This window comes from Dermacentor variabilis, chromosome 2 (genome assembly GCF_050947875.1).
Source record: "Dermacentor variabilis isolate Ectoservices chromosome 2, ASM5094787v1, whole genome shotgun sequence".
Classification (NCBI taxonomy): Eukaryota; Metazoa; Arthropoda; class Arachnida; order Ixodida; family Ixodidae; genus Dermacentor; species Dermacentor variabilis.
This window is the reverse complement of record NC_134569.1, coordinates 238,599,122-238,625,835: the sequence shown is the minus strand read 5'-3', so window position 1 is coordinate 238,625,835 and position 26,714 is coordinate 238,599,122. Positions and strand designations below refer to the sequence as shown.

General features: G+C 47.5%; 1 protein-coding gene across 1 annotated transcript in view; it reads right to left on the bottom strand.

The window, feature by feature from the left end:
• Positions 1-451: 451 nt before the first annotated feature.
• Positions 452-26,714, bottom strand: part of lt (vacuolar protein sorting-associated protein light) — a 214,925-nt gene continuing 188,662 nt past the window's right edge. The window contains exon 23 of the mRNA XM_075682740.1: positions 452-1,029. Coding sequence (XP_075538855.1) covers positions 979-1,029 — 51 coding nt within the window. The 3' untranslated portion in view covers positions 452-978. The remainder of the gene's footprint in view (positions 1,030-26,714) is intronic.

The window sequence follows — 26,714 nt, the reverse complement described above, 5'->3', positions numbered from 1 at the left end:
TGTTCGTCTTAACGGATGAGTACGTGTGAGGCAGTTCGTCCTAAACGGATTTTTTTGCATTGAATCAACGGAAAACCAAATGTTACCGTGTTGTTCGTTATATGCGAGAATTCGGCTTAACTTAGTTCTTATTAAAGAGATGTCAATGTACACGTATTATATAGAATATATTTAATTGCATCACTTATCCCAATGCGTGTTCTGCCGAAATGCACGTTATTTTTACAGCGATAACTTTTGTTCTATCACTACGCTCGTCTTTTAGACGGCCGATGACGCAATGCCGAAGTCTTTCTTCCGAGACGTTATAAAAACCTCTTAATTAGTCTGAGTCAAATTTTGTTATAGCGGAGTCGCGTCCGACACGAAAATACATAGTTCAACATTCGTTTCAAGCATACATGTCCATGCCCAGAAAATATCTTTGGCAAAGGTGTTGCGGGGACAACAGTTACCATGTTGAATAAATTTTATTCACTTAATTTCATGTGTGAATCAAGCACACCGCTGACATATGCGATAGTATAAACATACAATGCATATATTGACTTGTACATATAATTTACACATATGCAAGTTGTACTGAGCAGTATATCGCCATGGCAGTAATTTTAGAGGGTGAGGACCCCTTAACCTCCCCACTGGTTACAGGCCTGTAAGCGTATATTTGGTGCACTATAATATATTGGCGACAAACATTTCTTTATTTAATTCAATTATATATTCTTGTCAGTTACATGGAGCTTCTATTTATTATAACTACATGAAAACTGGATCATCAACACATGCATATACTCTCTGTACACAAAGGTTGCTCTGGACGGCATCTCCTTTTATTAACAGTCCCCCTCAACACACGTTTCCTTTGGCGTGCACACCACCCTTCTGCACCTTTAAAACCGTTTCAGTGCCCGTAGCGATCGGCACGACTTCCTTGTAGGGCATTATGAATTAGCAGCATCCGCTAAGCGTTGTTCTTCAGGCTCCCAGGCTCTGTGCTTGCTTGTCGGCACTGCAGAGGCTGCACATCTGAAGCAAAATGGACACGATCAGCACACACAGTGGCAGATGCACACGCTTTCAATGGCTGTCAATTCCTACTCAACAGTAGGGATAGGTCGGCATACTCGCTCATGAGTTGTCCAACTCGTACTCTCTGTGCAATCATTCCACAGGCTGTGAGATAAGAGCGTTAGTGAGTGATAAGTGTGTGAGTGGACATGGGCATAAACAGGAGTGAGTGCTGGTTAACGCGAGTATGAACAGAAGTCGGCGAGGGTCAGTGGACGCGAGTATGGATGTGGGTGACTGTTGGCGAGTGTGAGTGCACACGAGTAAGAGAGAGTGCATGTACTACAATAATTACAATATGGGTGAGTGAGTACAAGCGAGTATCTGCTCACTCTGCCAACCTATGATGGCAGGCTTCATTTCATTGCACGTGGGATGTGTGTCACAGTAAATTGGCATACCGGTGAGATCTGTGGCCAGAACGAGCCAATGAGATTACGAGAGCTGGCAGCATGGCTCCTTCACTCCATGCATCATGCTACAGTAAAATAAAAAGTGTTTGCTGTTTTTCTGTTGGCTGCAAGTGGGGTCAGTCCAGGACTGTTTAAAGGGACGTTGAAGAGAACATTCACCTCTTATTGCCAGAATTTTGCAATATTGCACTTGAAGGTATGTGTATGCGAGGCCAGTACATCCAAAATTACCTTCACACCATTTGCTGCAAGAGGGTGAAACTTGTGGGCTTGCTACTGAAAATTGCGATGTACACCTAGCGTGAAACAATGCCTTCATAATCACAGATTTTGTAGTGTAGGTCATTTGACTTACAAGGAGCACTGTCTCAAATCTTATGGCAACTCTTCAGCTGAATGATGAGCATAATGACCTATTGCCAAGCAGAGAGTTTCTATACTTTGTACATAGAGCAAAATCTTGCCCCACTATCTATGCGAGTTTCTAAGGACTGCTGTGACGCTACGACAATACTACTAGGGTCATGGGTGGTCCGGTTTGTCTTGAATGCAGTCTGGCCCAAAACATGGATTTCTTGTGGGAATTACTGCGTCCCAAGGTGGCTGCCCCTAAACCAAAGCCTCCCGTCGTGCAAGCAGACCTGTGCCAGCAAGTTTGGGAGAGGGGAGGGACCTTCCATGTGCAGACTGTACACAGGAAGCATGACTGCTACCAGAGTCCGTGAGTGAGCTTCATAAAATCCTGCTAGCCTTGCCTACGTCTCCTTGGTCCCCACAAGCAGTGAGCATGGAAATGCTCACCACTACTTGAATACTCGCATGTGAGAAATTCTTTGTGTATTGCGGCAGCAGATGCCATGGCTGCCCATAACACAGATAGCAAGTGGTAATACACTCATTATGTAGTTCATTTTCTTGGAGGACCCCTTCAATGATGTTGACTACAGCTAACTCACCTACTCATGATATTAGCTGCCAATGTACGGCTAAAGGCTTTTGAGCACATGCACGGTTATCCTTTGTTGCCTCAGGCTTGAATCACATCATGGTTGTTGGGTACGTGTGCAGCAACCATGGTGCTTACAGTGCCAACGTCTATCGTTATTTTTTTATTGAGACTTCTTTATCATGCATAATAATGTTACAAATGAGAATTATACAAACATACAGAGGGAGATCCCATAGTCAACAGACTGTACAGGGGCCCTACCGTTAGAAATGAGTAAGATATGCAAATACAAAGCAGCTATATGCAAACAAGCAAGACACTGTATTAAATGTGTCACTAGCTAACAGTGTAAAATGTTTTAATAACACAAAGCGCAAGCAAACAAACACAAGCAAAGCAAATGGTAATGATGAAATAATTATACTGAGTGCAATAATTTTTGGACGTTTGATTTGAATGTGTAAAAATGAGAGAGTATCTTAATATGACACGATAATGAGTTCCAAAGTAGTGTGGCTGAAAAATTAGTAGTAAGTTTACCATAACTGGTAATAAATAAATTTACCATTTTGGTAATAAATAGTTGGTAGAAGCAAAAGGAGTTGATGTGGAGTGAAAATACTGGCTTTTAGTAATTATAGGGAATGGGAGCTTCCTGTTAACAGATTTGTGAACAAGTGTTCTAAGCGAGTACAGTAAAACCTCGTTATAACGAAACTGGATATAACGAACTAATCGACATAACAAAGCAATCGTGATTCCCTTTAAAATTCCAATAGATGCCCATGTATAGAAACCTCGTTTTAACGAAGCGAAAATTTCCACGCAATGGGTATAACGAACCTCTTTTTAGAGCGCAGCTCTTTGGCACCCGTTCCTGCCTTTCGCGGCGCCGTCGACCCTCGCCGTAACCAGCTCCGTAGCCGGGGCTAACGCTCTGCTCAAGCTGCGCGCGCTCCTGGCGCCATCTCTCGCGCACGGCGCGAGCCTTGCTCTCTTCGCTCCTCCTCTAATGCCACACCTTGTCCGTCGATTATTATCAAGTGATACAATTCAGGCGGGCTGCCGCCTGTGCGGCGGCAATCAGTACCGGCTCGGCGGCGGCTGATCTCGATGACGTGCTGCTGCCCAAGCCGAAACGCATGGCCTCCGCCGTTCGCCACCGCTTGTACCCTTCATCCCCTCCCCCCCTCCTCCATGGCGGCGACCGCGCGTTGTGTTCTCCGGTTGCCGAAGCGCCGGCTCGGTGACGGCGTATCCCGGTGCGCGATACCCAAGCCGAAACGCAGAGCCACCTTCAGCTGACTCGCTAGCAGCGTCAGCGACGTTAGTCAGTAGCTGCCATCTCTTCACCTCGCAACGTTCCTATGCGTCTATATAGCGCTGCCTCCCGCGACCTCCCGATAAGCGAGGCAGTTGCGCGACGCTACGCTCCGTTTGCGGCGGCTGGTGCGAAATGTTCCGCACCAGACGGATTGTCCGAGGCTCACATACGGTTCATACAATAATACAATCCGTCTGCCTGTATAAATAGTTTATTCTCAGCCAGTTCTTTCCGAGCCATGAACGAAGCAACCGGTGGAAGGCTGCTGCTAAACGAGCTGCCTGAGCAGAGGCCCAGCGCCGTCGCCGTCAATATCCAGAGGTGCGCTACGCCGATCGAAGCAAGCATTGGTGCAAAAAGTCGAGCATATATCCATCTATTTCTCCGGCCACACAGCTTTCTTCATGGTAGTCAAGAACTGGGAGTGGAATGCTTGTCGAAGAAGGTATGTGTGAATAAAAAGTTGTCTGTAACTGTACATACGTGTCTTGCACGAATTCTTTGCCTCAATATATCGAAAAGCCGAAACAGCTCAAGAGCTGCGCTCAAATTTCGCATTAGGAAGTAACGTAATCGTCCGCAATTTTTTTTTCCACAAAGAACATTTACTGACCATTAAGCACCCGTCAGGTCTGTCTTGTCGCGCGCGACATGCGCGTCCCCCGTGCGCGTCCACCGGCCTCCCCTTTCCCGTGGAACTGGTGGACCCGCCCGCCCTTCTGCTGCGTGTGTGGGGTGGCGCCGACTGCGGTTTTCGTTGTTGCTTGTCGTTTTCGTGCGCATCAAGGATATCGGCGCGAGTTCCCGCCGCCAGAAAGGAGATGGACGACGGCAACGGCAAACGGAAGCGCAAAACGATATTTTAATCGAGCAGAAGGTGGCTATGCTGAAAGCCGTCGAGTACGGCGTGAAGAAGAAAAATGTGGCCGAAGATTTCAGCACAGCGTTGAGCACGCTGTCGACGATTTTGAGCAGCTAAGAAGCTGTCGCACGTAGCGCGAAAGGCGACAGAAGGAAGCTGCGAGCCCCCGCTTTCGAAGCTGTAGAGAAGGCGGTCTTCAAGTGGTTTTTGGACGCAAGAGCAAGCGGCACTCCTGTGAGTGGGACACTGTTGCAGAGCAAAGCGAGGGACTTCGCGTGCATACCCGCCGTGGTTGCTCAGTGGCTATGGTGTTGGGCTGCTGAGCACGAGGTCGCGGGATCGAATCCCGGCCACGGCGGCCGCATTTCGATGGGGGCGCAATGCGAAAACACCCGTGTGCTTAGATTTAGGTGCACGTTAAAGAACCCCAGGTGGTCAAAATTTCCGGAGTCCTCCACTACGGCGTGCCTCATAATCAGAAAGTGGTTTTGGCACGTAAAACCCCAAATATTATTATTATTATTACTTCGCGTGCATCATGGGGCACAACGATTTTGTGGCAAATGTCGGCTGGCTGCAGCGTTTCAAGGAGCGCCACGACATAGTCGGCAGGGCTGCCAGCGGGGAAGCGCAGTCTGTCGACTGCGAAGCTGCAGTGGCGTGGGTGCAGACAAACGTTGGACAGCGGCTAGAAAAAAAAATACAGTGCCAGAATTCGTTAAACGTGGATGAGACGGCCCTGCTCTACCAGATGTTGCCGCAAAAACCTTGGCCCTCAAAGGTGAACGCTACCAGGGCGGTAAGCAGAGCTTGGTTCGCGCTAGCGTGTTGCTTTAATTGTGCCAACATGGATGGGTCGGAAAAGGTGCCGGTCCTCGCGGTGGGCAAAAGTGCGTCACCACGATGCTTTAAAGGCGAACGAAAGCTCCAAGTGAGTTATGTGTAGGCTTGGATGACGAGAGAAATTTTCGCACCATGGCTGCGGGAGTGGGACGAACGGCTGGGCAAGCAGAACCGTAAGATATGCCTCGCGCTGGGAAACTGCGCGGCCCACCACACTGCCACTGTGCTCAAGAACATCGAGCTATGCTTCTTTCCACCAAACTGCACTGCAGCTGTGCAACTCTTCGACCAAGGCCTATCATAAACTTTAAGTCGGGCTACCGCAAGCGTGTGATCGACCGGATCCGGATTCTACAAGAGCATGAAGCACGAGTCCACGATCGACTTGTACATGGCGATCGAAATGCTACAGGTTGCTTGGATGGCTGTACCGGCAAGCACGATCGCCAATTGCTTCCGGCATGCCTCATTTGGAGTCAGCAGCGGCGGTTACAGCGAAGATATCGGTGCTGCCGCCAATGAGGGTGCTGCGGGCGACCAAGCCCTAGCGTCGTGGGACACCCTCCTTGACGCCGGCGTTGTGCCCGACTGCGACACCTTCTGCACGTACATCAGTGCCGATGCTGACGCGGTGACGACAGGAGAGCTAACGGCGGCGGAAATTTCGGGGGCGCGATGACGGGGGTGCCTAATGACGACAGTGACGAATGTGTCGACGACAGCCCGGAGCCTAATATTGGCGAACCCCACGTACCGACACCCGCATAAGCGCTGAATGCGGCAGACCTGCTGCGCCGCTTCTTTGGCGCTCACGATGACGGCGAGGACGGACTCGAAATAGCGGCTGCTGCTGCGAAAGCTATCATTCGCCTGAAGAAGGCACGGCAAAAATCTATCAAGGCCTTTTTTCTGCGAAGTGAGCCGCTACCTGGTGTGCTGTTCATCGATCAGCGATGAGCCGTTTGGCGTGAATAAAGTATCAATTCCTTGCTGTTTTTTTTGCTTGTGTTTTTTTCCCGTGCGACGGCCGTTTTCCTTTTCGCGTGGCGGGCTGCTGTGAGATTTGGTGGCGAGTACATCCTCTCTCGCTTGCTAATTGTAGATAGAAATGGATAGTGGCTATAACAAACTAACGGTTATACCGAAGTAATTGCGACTCCACCTCCAACTTTGTTATAACGAGGTTTTACTGTGTTTGTATTTAGTTTCTGTAATGACAAATTATTAGAGCTGAGCAATGGAGATGCTTCTGACGTGTAGCTGCTACAAGTGAAGATGCGAACTGCTTGATTTTGGCTAAGCCGCAGTAGGGATAAATGTGTGGGTTACGTGTTCCCCCATGATGCAATAATTATTATGCCTACGCATAAAAGCGTAGTAAAGGGAGATGAGTGTTGACATTAAAGAAATTGTGAACTTTCATTAATATTGTAATCCCATAAGCTGCATTCTTTGTTAAGGATAAAACATGCTCATCAAATTTTAGGTGTTTATCTATAATGACACCAAGAAACACTACACTTTCAGTAGGATAAAGTGTGCTGGAAGCAAGGGTTAGCAATGCAGGCCCTAGGAAAAGCTTTTTAGCAGAGAAAATGAAGTTAGATTTTATAGCATTAATGTGTAGTCTGTTTAGTTGGCACCAAATTACTATGTTTGCCACATTGTAAGTGAAAATTTGCCACATTGTAATTAAAAATTGAATTTTTAATAACCTCCGGTGGCACATAGCATAATCCTTGTCCTTGAGCTAGATTATTTGAAGAGGTGGAGAGCACTAGCATGAGAAATCAAAACACATATTTAACTAACAACAGACATTCTCTTAATAACTTCTTAATTAGATTATGGCACATGTTGCAGTTTATGATTCATAGCTAGTGAGTTTGCAAGACATATCCACTTGAAATGAATCTTTAGGATGACACCAGCTTTGAGATATTATTTCCCAAAGTGTGTCAAGAAATACATGGGTGTCCCAGTTACTTTTGTGCTGCAATGCATAAAAGAGCATTTTCTTGAAAAAAAAAAGTGCAATGACAGTGAATTTTTATGGCGAATTTGGTGGCACATATCTACAAACTGGTGTACTTCTGGAAATTCATTCCAAGTGGATATACTTTGCAAGCTCACCAGCTACAATTCATAAATTGTAATATGAGCTGTAAAGTTAATTAGCAATTTTTTAGTTAATTAAATGTGTTTGAATCTTTCAGGCAAGTAATGTCTGCCTCTCTGAATAATCTAGCTCAAGGACTACAATTACTTTATCTGCAACAGGCGGTATTTAAAAGTTCCTGAAAAATTTTAGATGAACACCCAGTATAACAGCCTGTAATGAGCTTTTTCGTTATAATGCAGACATATGGTAAAGTCAAACCCACTTATAACGATACTGGTTTTAACAATATATCAGTTATAACATTGAGAAACTGTTGCACCGTCAACTTTTGTATGTTTTCCATGCTTAAATAAGCCGCTTACTACAATGCCCCTATGCTGAATTATCAGTTATAACGATGAAGTCTGACTGCTGGGTGTCCGTGCCTGAAGGTAGTGAAATGCGGAATCCTTGGAAAAATAAAATGACAAAGAAATTCAAGCCACTGAACGATGGCCCACTGCCGAAACAGCTGCCTCGCGCTCATTTTCCAGTCTTCTTCGTGCGCCTCTCTCTCGTCGCCCTTGCACCTTTCCGAACACGAATGGGCAGCGCCCATAGCCCTACACTGCACCACCCTATGAAACACGAATGGACTGCACCAACTGTGCTGCTCTCAGATTGCTCACTGGCTCCTCATCCAGCGCAGTTATGCAAAGAGTTTAATCGCTCACATTCATCTTTGTTGGTTGTGTCGAAATTATTCCTGGCCACGTGGTTTCTCAGCCTTCTATGATTTGCCGCCGAAACAGAAGATGGCTGATCCGCAAACGGATCATCGATAATGCACGATGTTGCCGGTGAAAAGAAGGTGAACGGCCATAGATTTGGAAACGAAGTGCATCTAACTGATCAGGCAATCATCATGAACGTGCTTGCATTGGATAGTGACGGCGACAACGGCTGCGATGACGTGGTAGGGCAGTCTGCCTCAACACTGTCTTCACAGGAGGTCTGGCAGACGATTCAGTCCCTCCGGTGCTTTGTTTTTCTGAGGAACCTTCCGCTGCACTACGTGGAGCACCTGGATGCCTTGGAGAAGGATGTCTGCAAGCTTTGCATAAAGAATGCAAGGCTGACAGACATAGGGTTTACTCGTACAAGCCAGTGAGAAGTACGTGGCGAGATGCTCGTGGCAATCTCGCCTCAGTGTTTCTGGATTTCTCAAGCTGACAGGCTGCTGTGGCAACCTTCTCGCATTTTTTTAAAAGGCCCTTTTTGGGGCCACCAATGCGATGCCTTGGCGGAGCTCGCATATCGCTTGCCACCCGTAACCCCTCTTAACAGTTATAGCAGTGCCACTCTATAACGCCGACAGCCGCAGCTTGGTACACGAGATCGGAGCGCCCAAGCAGCAGTTAAACGGGTGCACCCAATCAGCAGCCGGATGCAGAGGGGCGCTGGCCTCTCCGCCATTACAATTTTCTCACAACAGCTCTGCCATCCCTTTATTTTGAACTTTTCATGCAACCCAGTTATAACAAATAGCAATTATAACAATGGAATTATCATGGCACTTGAATATCGTTATAAGTGGGTTCAACTGTATAAGAACTTGTGCTAGGGTGTACAGTTATACAAAATGTGAACAGTACAGGTAGCTGGCTTCAGTTGGAGGGAAGACGATATACTCTGTATCCACTTTGTGCATCGGGGTTTCAAACGCATATTCCAGTTTTCATTGCTTAATTCTTTATATGTCGCCAACCGATAATGGTAAAACCATTACAGAAGAAATAAAAAAACAAGTCTGAAGAAGATTTATTTCCAAGAAAGCTGCATTTTTTGAAGCCATGGCTATGTTTTAGGCCAAACCCTGTTTAAGACACAATCAACCACCCAAAACGCATTGCAAGGCTAATTGGTTCACTGTGGAAGTGAATGACGTTAAAGAACAGTAAGGGCATGTTCTCTGGTGCGGCGTCACAGTTTATGTTCCCAGGAGCAACTTGTTTCCATAACACACCACTCATGCTTGAGCACTTTTGTAGTGTCACAGTGCCCTTTAATATGAACTTTCACAGACAGTGGGAGATTTTCTCTCTAGGTAGTAGAAAACCCCTATGGCCAGGAAAAAAGCCTTCCTGGTAAAAAGTGCGGATATGTGCCCAAAAGTGGGCAGAACTAAAGTGGAAATTTCAGGCATCGTTAGTAGAAGACGTCACTGACCAACGCAAAACAACAAACTTTTCTGTAACCTCGTTCACAATGAGCAATCACAAGATCATAAAATTCATTTACATAAGCTTGAGCATTCATCCCATGGTTTGAAAACACACATTGTCTAGACTGCTTTGTGTACTGTATTGTGTGTTTACTGTGGTTTGAATACCAAGCAAATCCAGGTACAGCCTTGCTGATACATACTGAGAAATGGAGATATTTAGAGAAAAGGGGATATTTAGAGAAAAGCCTAACAGAATCTTTGCCACTGCTTTCAATTAAAACAGTGCAGCCAAGTTGACCAAAATGCACATTTTGCATTTATAACTTAGGAAGTACACTGCACTGCAGGCAGGCACGTACCCAGGGGGGGGGGGGGGCACCCCCTAAATTAAGCGGCATACCCTCCCCCTCCCCGCCAACGCCACACCACTCCACACACACATTCCTAAAGCGTCGACAAAATAATCTATTCAGCAGTCAACATTTTGCTCCCTTTTACAGCGAAATTTGTATATGACTAACCTCTCGTAGCTTTTTCGGCATAGTTTTGGCCCAGCATTGCACTACCTTCGGGATGGACTAACATATGCGGAGCGCTCAACGCCTGCTTCACTTCTGCAATAGGTCGGCCCGGCATTGCACTACCGTCGGGATGGACGTACGTAGCGGAGTGCTCAATGCCTGCTTCACCTCCGCCGCAGGTGGGCCCAGTATTGCACTATCTCCTGGATCGATCCACGTATGGCGAGTGCTTAACGCCTGCTTCACCTTTGCCGCGGGTCGGCCCGGCATTGCACTACTTTTGGGCTGATGCGCGGCAGAGGTGAAGCACTTTGCTTTTGGTTTGTGAGCTTTGACTGTCGTCAGCTCTCGCTGCCATTCCGTCTTCACGGAGTGGAATGGTTGTCAATTTTTTATTCATTTTGGATGGCGGTAGTTATCGGCATCTCCTGGGGTGTGAAGGCCAGTTTTTCCATCGATTCAGTGTCCACGCAATTAACTCGAGATGCGCTCAGTTGTCACCATCTATTGCAACAGTCACGTGCATCGCTATTGCTCCGTTAGTTCAACCTTCTTTGTTTAAACTGATCCAGGGACCAGGAGAGGGATTCAGTTCGTAGTCAGCTGGTATGTATGCTCGTGGAACGAGTTGTGGTTGGAGAAAACGTCAGTTGCGTTTAACTTTTCCTTTTGCTTCATTATTTCTTTAGTGGCGGTTCACCGCGACGCTGGCAGATTCTCGGCACCATATATGTACCCTCATCTGTATACTTATATACTGTAATTAACATACGATGTAATAATAATAAGCTGATTTGATTTGATATTGGTTAGATAAGGTAGGAAATAAAACAATGCGGAACAGAGTCCACCATGGGACCCCTGCAATGACCTTTGCATCATCAGCAATATGACTGTCACCCTTTACCTCGTCTGGCTTGTACTGTGTAATTGTGTAATAAAGTGCTGTGTAGTTGTACAGCACTTTTCGTGAAAAATTGGCAACTGGAAACAAGAGTCTTAAGGAGTTGAGAAATTAAAGCGATCAACTAAGGGAGAGAATCAAGGCAACAGCCAAACAGGAAGCAAAAGCGAAAATTAACAAATTTAACTGTTGTTTGTGAAAATATGTATCAATCAACATCTTTTTTTTAAGGAAGTAGAGAAAACGTGGCCGGAAGTGGAGAATGATGCCGTGTGTTTTGAATGACGCTTCTGCATTAATCAGCCGAGCCGCCTCACTTAGCCACTTCTCTGCTGTGCTAATGTGGGTGTTTTTCTAATCTTCCGTGGTGGGCGCAGTACGTCTAGAACCACAGCGTCCAGCGCTCTACGCAGTTGTACGGGATTGGTGACCATGCATCGTTGTGCAACTTCCCGAATAACAACACAAACTGGTTTTCGCACTTAAATTGGTAGAGCAGTAAATGAGGGATCCAAAAGAACTGATTGTTCCGCAAACATATATATATATATATATATATATATATATATATATATATATATATATTGCTCTAGAATTCTTCCAGAGCTAACTAAAAAAAACGCTACTAGAAATCTTTATTTTACATTTTCGCTTGTTTACTTCTTGGCAGTGTTCTTCCTGCGCTTTCTCACAGGCGTACCTGCGAGGTACCCCTTCTTTCATTTCTCTTTTGCGGGTTTACCCGTGTTGAACAGAAAAAGTTCGTTAATTCGACACCCGTTAATTCTTAAATTTGAACATTTCGGACGGCTCTATTGGTCCCGGCCAAAGTGCTTGTTAGTCTATGGAACCAAACCTTCGTTAATTCGTCAGAATTCGGCACCGCACCGCTTAATTTGGAGAAATGCTGATGGCTGCCGCTGCACGAAAGTGTGGTAAAGCAGTGCTGGCATCAATGGAGTGAAACCGAGGCATCACAATCGTCATCACTTAGTGGGGGCTCAGGCTTTTTTGCAGGCACGCAGGGCGACCCTGCATGCCAAAACATAAAAGATAAAGGACAGGGGAGGGGGGGGGGCAGGACAGGAGCACGGAGGAGGAAGAGGAAGAAGAAGGCAGTAAATGTGGGGTTCATCAACATGCAGGGGGGAAGAAATCGCATTAAGTGGGACGAAATAGAAGAACAGGTACGAACGGAAAATTTTCAGGTATATGGAGTGGCCGAAACCCATTTAAGAGATGAGGAAGAGCCACCATTCATTCCAGGAGACACCTGGGTAGGGTGCAACAGAAAAAGGAAAGAACGCTGCGGAGGAGGCCTTGGGGTGCTAGTGAAGGGACAGGACTGGGAAAGGGTAAAGGAGAGCTGCAGTGAGCACATGTGGCTCAAGGGCACCGTAGGGAATGTTGAAACAATCCTGGGTGTTGTGTATCTGAAAACGGGCAATGAGTCGAAAGAGGAGAATGCAAAACATTTCAAATGTATGGCCAAGGACATCAGGGAGTTAGCTATGAAACGGGAGATAATCATCCTAGGGGACGTGAATGCACATTTGGAATACTTTGACGGGGCGACAGATGCAACAGGGCAGATGTTAGTAGATTTTTGTGAGGCTTATGATTTTGTGATAGTTAATACTGAAATTAAATGCGACGGGAAAATAACATGGGAAAGAAATAACATCCACTCGACAATCGACTACTGCCTAATGACCCACAAGCTGTATGAACGGTTGGGATGTATGGAAATTGATGAGGATGGTACAAAAAGCCTGGGGAGTGATCACAAACGAATCAAAATCAGCTTTGGAAGGACAGTACCACTGGTAGAAACTAAAGAAAGGGAAGGTATGAGCAAATTGAATGACAGGCAGCTACAAGAAGTGGCGAAAAACATTGAAAGCATGGTATCCAAGCAACCGCAAAGGGCATGGGCATACGACGACTTAATAGGTATTTTTAAACGAGAGCTAGAGAAGGGACAGATTAGGAAACTAGGAAGTAAGCAGGGAAGACACAAACCAAAAAGCTGGTGGGACCGAGAAGTTAAGGAGGCCATAGAGCAACGCAAAGATGCGTGCAGAAAACACAGAGCAGCAAAGCAAAGGGGAGCCACGCCAGAAGAGGTGGAGTCAAAATGGGAGGATTACCTTGCAATGAAAAGAAAAGCATTGGCATTAATTCAAGCCAAGATAGCAAAAGTTGGGGTACAGTGGTTGTTGGAGATATGGAAAAAAGACAGAAATGCATCTAAGAAATTTTGGGAACACATAAGGCAACAGAGTAAGAAGACAGAGGTGGTTCAGCACTCACTGACCACACCAGAAGGCACAAAGGTAGAGGGATAGGAAGCTCAGGAATATATTAGGTTAACAATAGAGGCAGCATTTGTAGAGCCAGTGGGTAGCGAAATGGAGAACAATGACAACAGCAGGACAGAATGAGAGGAAGAGTACAGAGGGATGACAAGTAAGGAATGGGCCAGAATTGAACACAAGGTCCCCGTGGGAACAGCGACAGGACCTGATGGCATACCTATGAAATTGATAAGCATATTAGGCCAGAAAAGTAAGTTAAAATTACGACAACTTATTGAACAAATAGTAGTAGGGGGAGATGTCCCACAGGACTGGAAATCAAGCAGAATGATATTAGTTTACAAAGGTAAGGGAAGCAAGGACAACATTAAATCCTACAGGCCAATAACTGTCACATCAGTCACATACAGAGTAGCAATGCAGATGGTGAAAAAGAGAATGGAGGAATGGGCAGAACGTGAAGAGATCTTGGGAGAACTGCAGAATGGATTTAGAAGGAGCAGAAGGCTAGATGATAATTTATTTGTTATAACACAGTGCATAGAGATAGCGGCAGCCAGGCAGAAACCGCTATGGATAGCTTTTTTAGACATTAGAGGAGCCTATGATAATGTAAACCGAGAAAAGTTATGGAGCCAGTTGACGAAATATGGTCTAGATAGAAAGATGATTGGGTTCCTACAACAAGTTTATACATATAATGAGGTAGAGATAACATGGGAAGGGGAAACTACAAAGCCAGCTAAAATAAGAAGAGGTCTCAGGCAGGGCTGTCCATTGTCGCCTCTGCTTTTTATGATTTACATGAGCCAAATGGAAAAGAGACTAGAACAGAGCACAATAGGAACCGACATAAGCTATATGCTGGAAGGGCAGAAGGTAGCTCAAGTACTAGCCGGACTGATGTATGCAGATGATATTGTACTGCTTGCTGACACCCGAGTAGGGCTACAGGAACTAATGAGCATATGTGGAGAGGAGGGAGAAAAATTGGGACTGCAATTCAGTAGAGAGAATTCTGGGATAATAGTATACAATGAAGAAAGGGGGGAACCATTGGAAATACAAAGTACTAGGATTGATCATGTTGAAAAATACAAGTATTTGGGCATATGGCTAAACGAGGGCTAAAAGTACTTGGAAGAACAGGAAAAAATTATGATTGAAAAAGTGAAACAGAACTCAGCTGTAATGAAACACAAGGCACTATGGAACTATAATAGGTACGAGGTGGTTAGGGGCATATGGAAAGGGGTTATGGTACTGGCCTCACATACGGAAATTCAGTACTGTGCATGAAATCGGAAGTTCAGGCATGAATGGAAACGAGACAGAGAAGTGTAGGCAGGTTGGCCTTAGGAGCGCACGGGAACACCCCTAATGAGGGAGTGCAGGGGGACATGGGATGGACGTCATTCGAAGGTAGAGAGGCAATAAGTAAGCTAAAATATGAACAGAGACTCCCAGCACTGGAGGAAAAAAGGTGGGCAGGAAAAGTGTACAAATATCTATACATGAAAAGTTTGAACACAAAGTAGACACTCAGAACGAGGAAGCTGAGGGATAGACACCTACAGGCGAGGGAGTGGGTCCAACGTGGTTCTAGTGTGGGAAAGGAGGTGAAGGAGGCAGAAAGAAAAATGTGGGAAGAATGAATGCCCGGAAAGCCAGCGCTATTTATGTATAGGTCACAAAAACAGGAGATTAAGAGAGAGCTCTTATTTGATAACTCGCGGGGCAGCTCACTATTATTCGAACCTAGGACGGGGGTTTTGAGAACGAAAACATACAGGGCTAAATTTGAAGACATGGACCTTTGGTGCACAGCTTGCGGAGCCGAAATGGAGACCACAGAGCATATAGTGCTGAGATGCACAGACCTTCGCCCGACCCTGGCAAAGGGAACAGTGGTAGATATGGAAGGGGCATTGGGTTTTCCCGGGTAACGAGGGCAAATAGACGAGAAAAGAGTGGCAGTAATGAAGGGGAGGCTAGAGGATTGGTGGAGGAAGTCAAGGGAGAGATAATACCATAAATCGGGGAGATGATGTTTCCTATGCTTTTTTATATAGTTATTTTGGGGGGAGGAGGGGAGTGAAAATTAGTTTAAGGAGAAGAGGATATAAAGAAAGAAAAAAAAAATAGGAGGGGGAGCAAAAGGCTAGGTGGCGCAAGCCGCCGCCCGTTACAAAGGGTATAGCCGCCATCCATCCATCCATCCGATCACAGGGTCACCGAACGTCGGTGTCTTCTTTCTTCACTCCACTGCGCCTTCGACGCCATCTTCCCTTGTGTCGTCGAGTCAGCATCATCTCTTCTTGCGGAGTTTTTTTTTTTTCGTTGTGACCGTGTTTTGCATGCCACCACCATCGTGCGCTACAGTGATGGCAATGCCGGCAAAGTGGCAGAAGTACAAAGCGAAGAACTTGGCGACTAAGGTGGAAATTTTGCAGGCTTTGAAGAACGGTCAATCGCAACAGCATGTTATAACCAAGTACAGCGTGAAGCAGAGCACGTTGGGAACATACATAAAAAATTAACAACAGATTCTTCAAGCTTCCGAAAGCGAGAAGTTTCATGCATCAAGAAAGCGGCTGCGAACTGCAGCTCATCCCCAGCTCAAAGAAGCTTTGCTCCAGTGGGTTACTGACTGTCGCAACGCGCATCTGCCTTTGAGTGGACCTCTCATCATGGCACAAGGTGAGAGGTACGCTGCGATGATGAACACTGAATCGTTCAGAGCTTCAGAAGGGTGGTTTGTGAGGTTTTGCGAGAAACACGAACTTGTCTTCAGAAGTGTGTGCGGCGAAAAGGCCAGCGTTGACGAAAGCGTGACCACCCAATGGAAAAATGTGAAGCTGCTTGAGCACATTGCCACATATGAACCAAGTGACGTGTTCAGTGCAGGCGAAACTGCTCTATTTTTCAAAGCTCTGCCCGACAAGACGGTGACTTTCAAAGGCGACTCGTGCACTGGTGGCAAGAAGGGCAAGCAAAGGATAACTGTGCTTCCTGCAGCCAATATGACTGGCACGGAGCACTTGCCACTTGTTGTCATCGAGGAGGCGCATAAGCCACATTGTTTTAAAAACATCAAAAGCCTTCCTGTCGAGTACAGAGCACAACCAGGAAGGCTTGGATGACCTCGGACATTTTTCGAGGCTGGCTGCAGTAGTTAGACTGGCACTTTATGTCTAAGGACTGCAAGATAATTATGGTTTTTGATAACTGCAGCGCACATAACTGTACAGTCGAACTGAAGAGCGTCAAGGTAGTTTTTTGCCGCCCAACAATTCATGTGTCCTTCAGCCGATGGATCAGGGTATCACTCACTATGTGAAGTCGAAGTACCGAAAGCACCTGCTACAGCGAATGCTCTTATGCTCAGAAGTTCGAAAGCTGTATGAAGTGGACTTACTTGGAGCAATGCACATCATCGCCCACATGTGGAAAAATACACCTCCGCAAGTCATCGTCAGCTGTTTTCGGCACAGTGGTTTTGTGAGGCCCAAGCACGGGGCAGGAGCCGACGAGGTGTCAGCCGAGTCCACCGATGATGACTGCCCGACCTTCGATGCTGTCCTTCCCACAGATGTGACCCTTCAGGACTACATCGCGATTGATGACTGTGTCGCCACGATTGGTCTCCTGACAGATGAAGAAATTATTAATGATGTCACAGGCACCCGGGAAGACCATGATTCAGACGAAGAGTCATGCGAGGAGGTGCAGCCGTGACCTCATCGCACCTCTAGAGAATTCACGGAGGCACTTTTATTATTGGAGGACGTTTGCCTGAGCACTTCCGACAGTTTGCGGGCTGCTGGCCACTTGGAAGAGTTAAGAAAAATTGTGATGTCAGCCAGAATCTGCACGAAAAAGCAGACGACTATTGCAAAATACTCCAGTAACTAAAGGTATGCTTCTCCAACTTGATTTTAATGTTGTTTTTCCTGTTCACTCGTTAATTCAGCATTTAGATAATTCAGACATTCTTCCCGGTCCCGTCAGATCCAAATTAACGAGCTTTTACTGTACTCACATTTGTACTAGTAAAAGTACCTCACCCCCCTCATTTGCATAGAAAAGTTACATTGGATAAAAATCCTGGATACGTGCTTGACTGGAGGTCAGTTTTTGTGATACGTCCTGATGAAGTGTTATTTTTTCATTTAGTCTCCGATATATTGTTACAAGCACGGGGAAAAGGGGTTTATTTAGGCGTGCGAGGGCAGGAACGGCAGGCTACGAAGAACAGGAAATGGCCGCTGCACAGTCTTCGTTCTCCTCTTCCCCTCTCTTCTTGATCCCCGCGTCCCTTTGACGCGCTTGGACGTAACATACCTCCCCTCGCAGACAAAGCCCCCTGGGCGAGTCAACTAGCTTGTCATGGCGTACATGATTTCAACTGTGCGACATGCGCGACTTGTGTCCTAGCAGAACGTCTACCAGTGTTCGTGAGGCGCGCGAGAGTATAGTTCACTTCGCTGACTTTGTCGATGACAACATACGGTCCATCGTAGTTTGCCAGCAGCTTTTGACACAAACCGCGCTTCCTTGTGGGAGTCCAAAGCCAAACGAGATCACCAGGGTGATATGTAACAGGCCGATGTCGTGCGTCGTAGCGGGCTTTGGAATTTTCTTGTGATGCCAAAGTCCGCAGACGCGCAAGTCGCCGAGCCTCTTCAGCGAGGCATAGCGTATCGGCGACCGTAGGATTTTCGTGGTGGTAAAAGGGGAGGACAGTGTCGAGCGTATACTGGGGCGGCCGAGCATATAGAAGGAAGAAGGGGCTGTAGCCGGTTGTCTCGTGCTTGGCGGTGTTGTAGGCGTAAGTAATAAACGGTAAAACTTCATCCCAATTCTTGTGATCGGACGCAACATACATGGAAAGCATATTGGTGATTGTTCGATTAGTGCGCTCAGTGAGGCCGTTCGTTTGCGGATGATACGGCGTCGAGTGCCGGAGGTGCGAGTTACATAAACGCACAAGCTCTTCCACGATATCCGCCGTGAATTGACGTCCCCGGTCGCTTATGATAACACCAGGCGGTCCATGTCGTAGAACAATAGCGTGAAGTAAGAAAAGCGACACTTCGGTGGCAGTTGCTGATGGTATAGCCGCCGTCTCGCAATAGCGTGTGAAATAGTCGGTGCAGACAATTATCCAGCGGTTCCCCTTAGATGACTTTGGAAAAGGGCCTAACAGATCAATTCCAACTTGCCGAAAGGGTGAGCTGGAAGGCGGCACAGGTTGAAGGAGACCAGATGGGGCAGTGGTTGGGCGTTTCCGACGTTGGCACTGTATGCAGCTGGCGACATAAAACTCAACCGAATGTCGCATCCGGGGCCAGTAAAAGCGTTCTTGAATGCGATAAAGTGTGCGCACAGTGCCTAAGTGACCGGAGGTAGGGTCATCGTGCATAGCCTGAAGGATTGCTGGCCGGAGACGCTCCGGCACCACTAGAAGGAAGCGTGCACCCGTGCTTGAGTAGTTCTTTTTGTACAGGAGCCCGTCACGTACACAGTAGCTGCTTGTTGCACTTGAATGGGCAGAAGTAAAGAGTGGCTCCAATTTAGTGTCTGTCCGTTGTTCTGCTTTGAATGCATCGATATCTCGAAAAGCGGGTGTCACAGAAGTGACGAGATGATCAAAATCGTCTGCGTCGCAGTCCATCGTGGCATGCGGCATACGGGAAAGGCAGTCTGCGTCAGCATGTTTTCGGCCACTCTTGTAGGAAACAGTGAAGTTATATTCCTGCAACCTCAAAGCCCAGCGCGCAAGGCGACCACAAGGGTCGCGAAGGTTCACGAGCCAGCACAGGGAATGGTGGTCTGTGACGACTTGGAATGGGCGTCCGTACAAGTACGAGCGAAATCGCTGAACCGCAAAGATTACAGCGAGGCATTCTTGTTCTGTCACCGTGTAGTTGCGTTCAGGTTTGCTTAATGAGCGACTTGCATAAGCAATCACGTGCTGACGGTCGTCATAGCGTTGGACCAAGACGGCACCCAGACCAATGCCACTAGCATCTGTGTGGATTTCTGTTGGCGCAGTAGGATTAAAGTGGCGAAGGATAGGTCGGGAGGTTAACAGGAGCTTCAGCTGACGAAATGCAGAATCGCACTCGGGTGTCCACTCAAAGCGTGCGTCTTTATGTAGCAGATTTGTCAGAGGATAAGCGACGTCAGCAAAACCAGGAATAAATCGGCGAAAGTAAGAGCAAAGACCCAGAAAACTACGAAGTTGCTTCACTGACTGCGGTGCACTGAATGCCTCGACAGCTGCCGTCTTGAGGGGATCAGGCCGGATACCGTCTTTGTCAACAAGATGACCCAGCACAAGTGTTTGACGGTCACCAAAGTGACATTTCTTGGAGTTCAGAACCAGGCCAGCGTTTTTGATGCAGTCGAGGACAATATCCAGGCGCGTATTGTGCTCATTGAATGTGCGCCCAAATATAACAACGTCGTCAAGATAGCACATACAGATGTTCCACTTTAACCCACGTAGAATGGTGTCCATGAACCTTTCAAAGGTTGCTGGAGCGTTGCACAACCCAAATGGCATCACATTGAATTCGAATAATCCATCCGGGGTTATGAAGGCTGTTTTCTCCTTGTCTGCCAGGTGTATCGGGATTTGCCAATATCCTGAGCGCAGGTCCACTGAAGAAAAATAAGAGGCCGAATGCAGGCAATCAATTGCATCATCAATCCGGGGCAGGGGGTAGACATCCTTCTTAGTCACGACGTTTAATCTTCGATAATCGACGCAAAATCTCCAGTTACCGTCTTTCTTTCTGACAAGTATGACCGGAGCTGCCCAACGACTCGAGGACTCTTGTATTATTCCATTTTTCATCATGTCATTCACTTGTTCCCCGATTATCTTCTTCTCGTTAGGCGACACGCGATAAGGCTTTTGCCTGATCGGGCGCGCAGATCCCGTATCGATAGTATGGCGTGTTCGTGACTCGGGGATCGAGAACGCTTTGTCCGGCTGCGCAAAGTCAAACACTGACAGATGCTTAGAAAGCGTATCCACCAAGGGATGGCGCTCCCTTGTGCTGAGTGACTTGTTTATCATAGACAGAAGCTTTTTGTCTGAGACGTGGCGAAGGTCAGCAGGTTCACACGGCCGATCTGTTAGTACGGCTACGGACGAAGACGTGTATTCTGCAAAGTAGGCGAGTTTCAAGCCGTCTGGAAGCAGGATGGGTTCTGCCGAGCAGTTGGCCGTCCACAAGCCAGCACGCCCGTTGCCGATGGATACCACACAATGAGGGACAAAAACGTTCTTCTTCATACAATTGAGATGCATTGGCTCTACGGAGGCATCAAAACTGTCTGGAACTTCACCGCGACACACAACCGGCACGCACACAGAGGTGGACGCAGGCACAACAGTATCTGCAGACACACAAAGTTCACCTTGACGGCAAGTCTCCTCTAAGAGCCCGGACGAAACATGGCCATCGACGCAAACTTCCCCCGTGCGACAATCGACGGTCGCACCACACTGTCGCAAAAAGTCGATGCCCAAAATCACTTCGTGCGTCGATCGGGGAATAACTACAAACTCCGTCGCGAAAATTCCACCAGCCAAGGATACGTCAGCAGTGCACACACAAACAAGGCGCAACGACTCGCCGCTCACTCCACAAAACGTTGCAGCCTGGTCCCAACGAAAGACAACTTTACGCCCCAACCGACCTTTAAAACCGAGACTCATTACGGATACAGTTGCTCCGGTATCCACTAAAGCCATTGTAGGAACACCATCAACAAGTACATGCACTTTGTTCTGAATCATAGCAACTGCGGGGGGCACTTCTGTCGATAGCACGTGTCGAGCGACCTCACCCCCATCGGCCGCGCTAGCTAGTTTTCCGGTTGTGAAGGCGAGGAGGAGCGGCGCACTGGCGATGGCGATTGACGTAAACGCGGTGCACGAGAAGTTGGCGGTGGTGTCAAACTCCTGTCAGATGCCGGCGAGCGGCTCCTGAAGCTTCTCTGCCAGTAATCGTTGCCAGGAGGGACGCCAGCTGACCAAGAGGTGGTGTACGGCTGTTGAGTTGTCCTCGTAGGAGGTGTGGGCCTGGTTGAAAATCCGGATCGACCATTCCACGTTGTTGGGCGACGATTGCAAAACCTCGCTATGTGGCCCGCGACACCGCATTGGAAACACACCGGCAGATGCCTCGAATTGCGATGTTCTTCCATGTAGTCGCGCATGTTGCTGTCGACTGCATAGACAGCAGGTGGGTGACATTCATCATGGCTAGGCATCGGCCGCCGGGAGGCCTGCGTGCGGCGTGGGTGTTGGCCGCAGTCATGACCTTGATAGCTCATGGTCCCTCTCGTTTGTGGGGTAGACCTATCCTCCATGGTCGCTGAGTGAACCGTGGGTTGCCATGCGGTCGAAACGGCCGTGTGTCTCATCTCGTGTGGTGAGTACGCGCCAGTGATGCCGGGTGTGCAACGGTACATCTCTTCCTGATGGAGCAACTCTTCGCGAACGATCTGCCGTATAGTGGATGGAAGGTCAACACACGAGCTCGGGTCTACACTCGCCACCGTTGTGACATTAGCCAGGCGACCAAACTTCGGTATTATCTGTCGCATCTTCAACGTCTCAAAGGTCCTGCAGTGGCGAATGACGTCAGACACGGAGTCCAAGCTTTCTTTGCCGATCAAAAAATTGTAGACGTCTTAGGCTATTCCTTTCAACAAATGTCCCACTTTGTCATCTTCAGACATCTGAGAGTTGACTATTTTACACAATTTCAGCACTTCTTCGATATAAGTCGTACAGGTCTCGCCGGGAATCTGAGCTCTTTGCGAAAGCGTCTGTTCAGCGTGTTTCTTTTTTGCGCTAGAGTCTCCAAAACACGCTCTGAGCTCCTCGACGAAAAGCTCCCACGAAGTGAGCGTGTCTTCGTGATTCTCATACCAGACGAGCGCTGTGTCGGTAAGGGAAAACACAACATTGGACAACTGTGCGGTCGAGTTCCAACCGTTAGACCGGCTCACCCTTCGGTAGTTCGTGAGCCACTCTTCGACATCTTCTCCGGCTTTTCCTCCGAAAGTGAGTGGCACCCGGTAGTATTGCCACGGAACACCAGGTGTTGGCCTTGAAACCGCGTCAGATCCTTCGGGAATCTGGCAGGCGTATTCAGGCATGGCAGGTGAGGGTGGCGGAAGTCCGGCAAGTCGACGCCTTTCGCGAAGTTGTAGCAGCGTAGGCTCCGTGATTACGAGGTTTACCCCGCACCGTCCACCAATTTGTTACAAGCACGGGGAAAAGGGGTTTATTTAGGCGTGCGAGGGCAGGAACGGCAGGCTACGAAGAACAGGAAATGGCCGCCGCACAGTCTTCGTTCTCCTCTTCCCCTCTCTTCTTGATCCCCGCGTCCCTTTGACGCGCTTGGACGTAACAATATCTTTCACATTATGTTTGGTGTTGATGGTGCTGTGTAGCGTGTCATTGAAACAAAGACTGGAAGACACAGTGCTGCTCGCATGTGGCAGCGGATAAATACAGAAAGGCAGGAAGACAAGATGGAGAGAAAGAACACACCACACCAATTGCAAGCTTGCATGCGAAGAAAAACAAAATTCCGGAAGAACCCTGTGCGGCAGTGTAGAAGAGAGCTAATCCAGGTCACAAAGAGTTTGTTGAGCTCCAGGCCGACACCCGAACTGCTGCTTGGTGAAGTCATGGGTTTCATTGTTCTTCAGCGGGTGACGGTTCTTGACACCTGCTCAAAGGAGCGCTTGGAGCTAGGTTGTACCTTGCCAACACTGCCATGTACCACATGCCTCATCCGTCAACACTGTTGTTGTGAAGCACCATCTAACAACACGCCACCAGTTCCACATCAACGTCTACTGGGTGAACTCTTATTGAACATTATCCTTAATGCGGACTACGAACGTCGTTGAACTGTAATAGTGCTTTTCTCGTTTCGTCTGCTCCATGTGTGACAAACTCGGTGTAATTTCTAGTGGTACTCTTAACTAGTCTATACTGAGGGGATTGTGGTGTGCCCCGGTGGCTTTACGTGGGCCATTTACCTATTCTGCTGTCCTTACGCTTCTTCCTTTCCACTCGTGATGGTTGTTGGGGGTGGCCTCTGCCACGGACCGGCTTGTGGCGGTGGCACTTGTGGGAATGATGCTGTGCCAGAGAGTCCTCGCCGAGACAGAATCGAGGTACATGCACGTTTTTCCTCTCATCTGCCGGCCCCTTTGTTTGTGCATTGCTCAGACCTGAGCTCGACTGCAGTGCTACATACCTACGGCGAGAGCGCACCTCGTGCCATGCCTTTTCTGAACGCAAAGCCAAAGAGTGGTTGCACTACGCATAGCTGCACTTATTGGAGGCCCAAGCTAGCGAAGATTGCCCTAGCTCTTGTCAGTGGGCCCATTGGCCATTGTGAGAGCATGAAGCATAGCCACGGGGACACTTTTCCCCAGTAAGGAGCCATCCTCCTGCAATGACGTGCTAGCGGTGGCTCTTTTCTGTGTTCTGTGCCCTTGGCGCGGGAGCCTCTTTGATACCCTTTGCCGGCCCGGCACCAGGCATTCGTGCAGTGATGGGTGTTGCCTGAGGCAAATAAACTGTTTCTATGAACTTAAAGCAATACTGTGTTTTGCGGTCTGAGCGTGCATGCAGCAGCGAGCCACATCACTTGAGGCGACGGCTGACACAGCTTGTTAAGCCTGAACCCGTGGTGGTCAGTACTCCTGTGAGATAGCAGACCCCCACAATATTCACATATTTTCGTCCTTTATTTTTAATAGTCCTTTCAAATGCAAAATCCTCATTCCTCTCTGCGATGAAAGTTTCGCCTCAATTGCTGTGACCTCACGAATCTTCCTTGGCAATGACAAAAACCCACAAATATGACCAAAAATAAAAGGGTGCAGCCTCGAACTCAGACAGTGCATGGCTCTGCTTGCAGAAGGATTATGAAGTTTATGTCTTGCTGCACATCATAATGCTACTGGTTGAATTTAACGATTATATCCATAAGAAAGGGGACGCCAAAGACTTGAAATATTATAGACCGATCAGCTTACTGTCAGTTGCCTACAAACTCTTTACTAAGGTAATCGCAAATAGAATCAGGAACACCTTAGACTTCTGTCAACCAAAGGACCAGGCAGGATTCTGTAAAGGCTACTCTACAATAGACCATATTCACACTATCAATCAAGTGATAGAGAAATGTGCGGAATATAACCAACCCTTATATATAGCTTTCATTGATTACGAGAAAGCGTTTGATTCTGTCGAAACCTCAGCAGTCTTGGAGGCATTACGGAATCAGGGTGTAGACAAGCCGTATGTAAAAATACTGAAAGATATCTATAGCGGCTCCACAGCCACCATAGTCCTCCATAAGCAAAGCAACAAAATCCCAATAAAGAAAGGCGTCAGGCAGGGAGATACGATCTCTCCAATGCTATTCACAGCGTGTTTACAGGAGGTATTCAGAGACCTGGATTGGGAAGAATTGCGGATAAAAGTTAACGGGGAATACCTTAGTAACTTGCGATTCGCTGATGACACTGCCTTGCTTAGTAACTCAGGGGACCAATTGCAATGCATGCTCACTGACCTGGAGAGGCAAAGCAGAAGAGTGGGTCTAAAAATTAATCTGCAGAAAACTAAAGTAATGTTTAACAGTCTCGGAAGAGAACAGCAATTTACAATAGGTAGCGAGGAACTGGAAGTGGTAAGGGAATGCATCTACTTAGGGCAGGTAGTGACGGCGGATCCGGATCATGAGACGGAAATAATCAGAAGAATAAGAATGGGCTGGGGTGCGTTTGGCAGGCATTCTCAGATCATGAACAGCAGGTTGCCATAATAGCTGTGTCTTACCAGTACTCACCTATGGGGCAGAAACCTGGAGGCTTACGAAAAGGGTTCTACTCAAATTGAGGACGACACAACGAGCTATGGAAAGAAGAATGATGGGTGTAACGTTAAGGTATAAGAAAAGAGCAGATTGGGTGAGGGAACAAAAGCGAGTTAATGACATCTTAATTGAAATCAAGAAAAAGAAATGGGCATGGGCAGGACATGTAATGAGGAGGGAAGATAACCGATAGTCATTAAGAGTTACGGACTGGATTCCAAGGGAAGGGAAGCGTAGCAAGGGGCGGCAGAAAGTTAGGTGGGCGGATGAGGTTAAGAAGCTTGCAGGAACGACATGGCCACAATTAGTACATGACCAGGGTTGTTGGAGAAGTATGGGAGAGGGCTTTGCCCTGCAGTGGGCGTAACCAGGCTGATGATGATGATGATGATGATTATTTGGGTGATTCCATGTAAGATCGAACATAGGATGGCTGGTCAGACTTCTAAATATATTTCAAAATTTTATATATTGTTGCCAGATGAGTGAAAACAAGAGATCTGCAATTGGTGTTGCTGCCAACAATTTTTTTTAAGCACTGGGGATTAATAATGACGAAGAGGTGGAGTGTCGTGCTTACCTGCGCTGCTGTTTTGGCCAACTTTAGGTATGAATTACACAAAATATATTTAAGTTAGGTAGCTGAAAATTTTTGCTACATATATATGTGTTTATTTTTGTTTAGTTATTTCTAGTTTTCCTGGGTCATGGATGAATAACTTTCTTGAGGTTCCTCAGTGCGCGTGGTTAGTGCGCAGCGGGCTGCTCCCTTGTAGGGACAGAGAGGCCATGCCCCTTCGCCGCACCGCGGGCCCTATGGACAGCCTAGAGCTGTGCTTCAAGGTCCGAGCTGCGTAGAGCTCGGTCCCACTCTTCCTTGGTGGTCCTGGTCCCCAGCGCCAGGGGGCAAAACCCCTGAGCATGTGAGCAAGGCTAGCTATATCATTACACAAGCGACACGCATTTCAAGGGTGCGCGTCCGGAAAGATTTTGTGCGGGAAGGCCGGGCATCGGTAGGTGCCCATCTGAAGCCACTCGTACGTGACTTTTTGTGCTTTATTGAGTGCTTTGTGCAGTAGCGACATGGTCCTCTTAACTAACTTATAGTGCTGGGTGAGATCGTTGTAAGTGACAAGAAGGTCGCGTTCGCCCTCCCATCTTGCCGAGAGGGAGTTCGGGCTCGCACGGTGAGTTAAGTCTCGTTTGGCCTCGTGTGCTGTCTCGTTGAGGTTAGTATAGTGTCTGGGT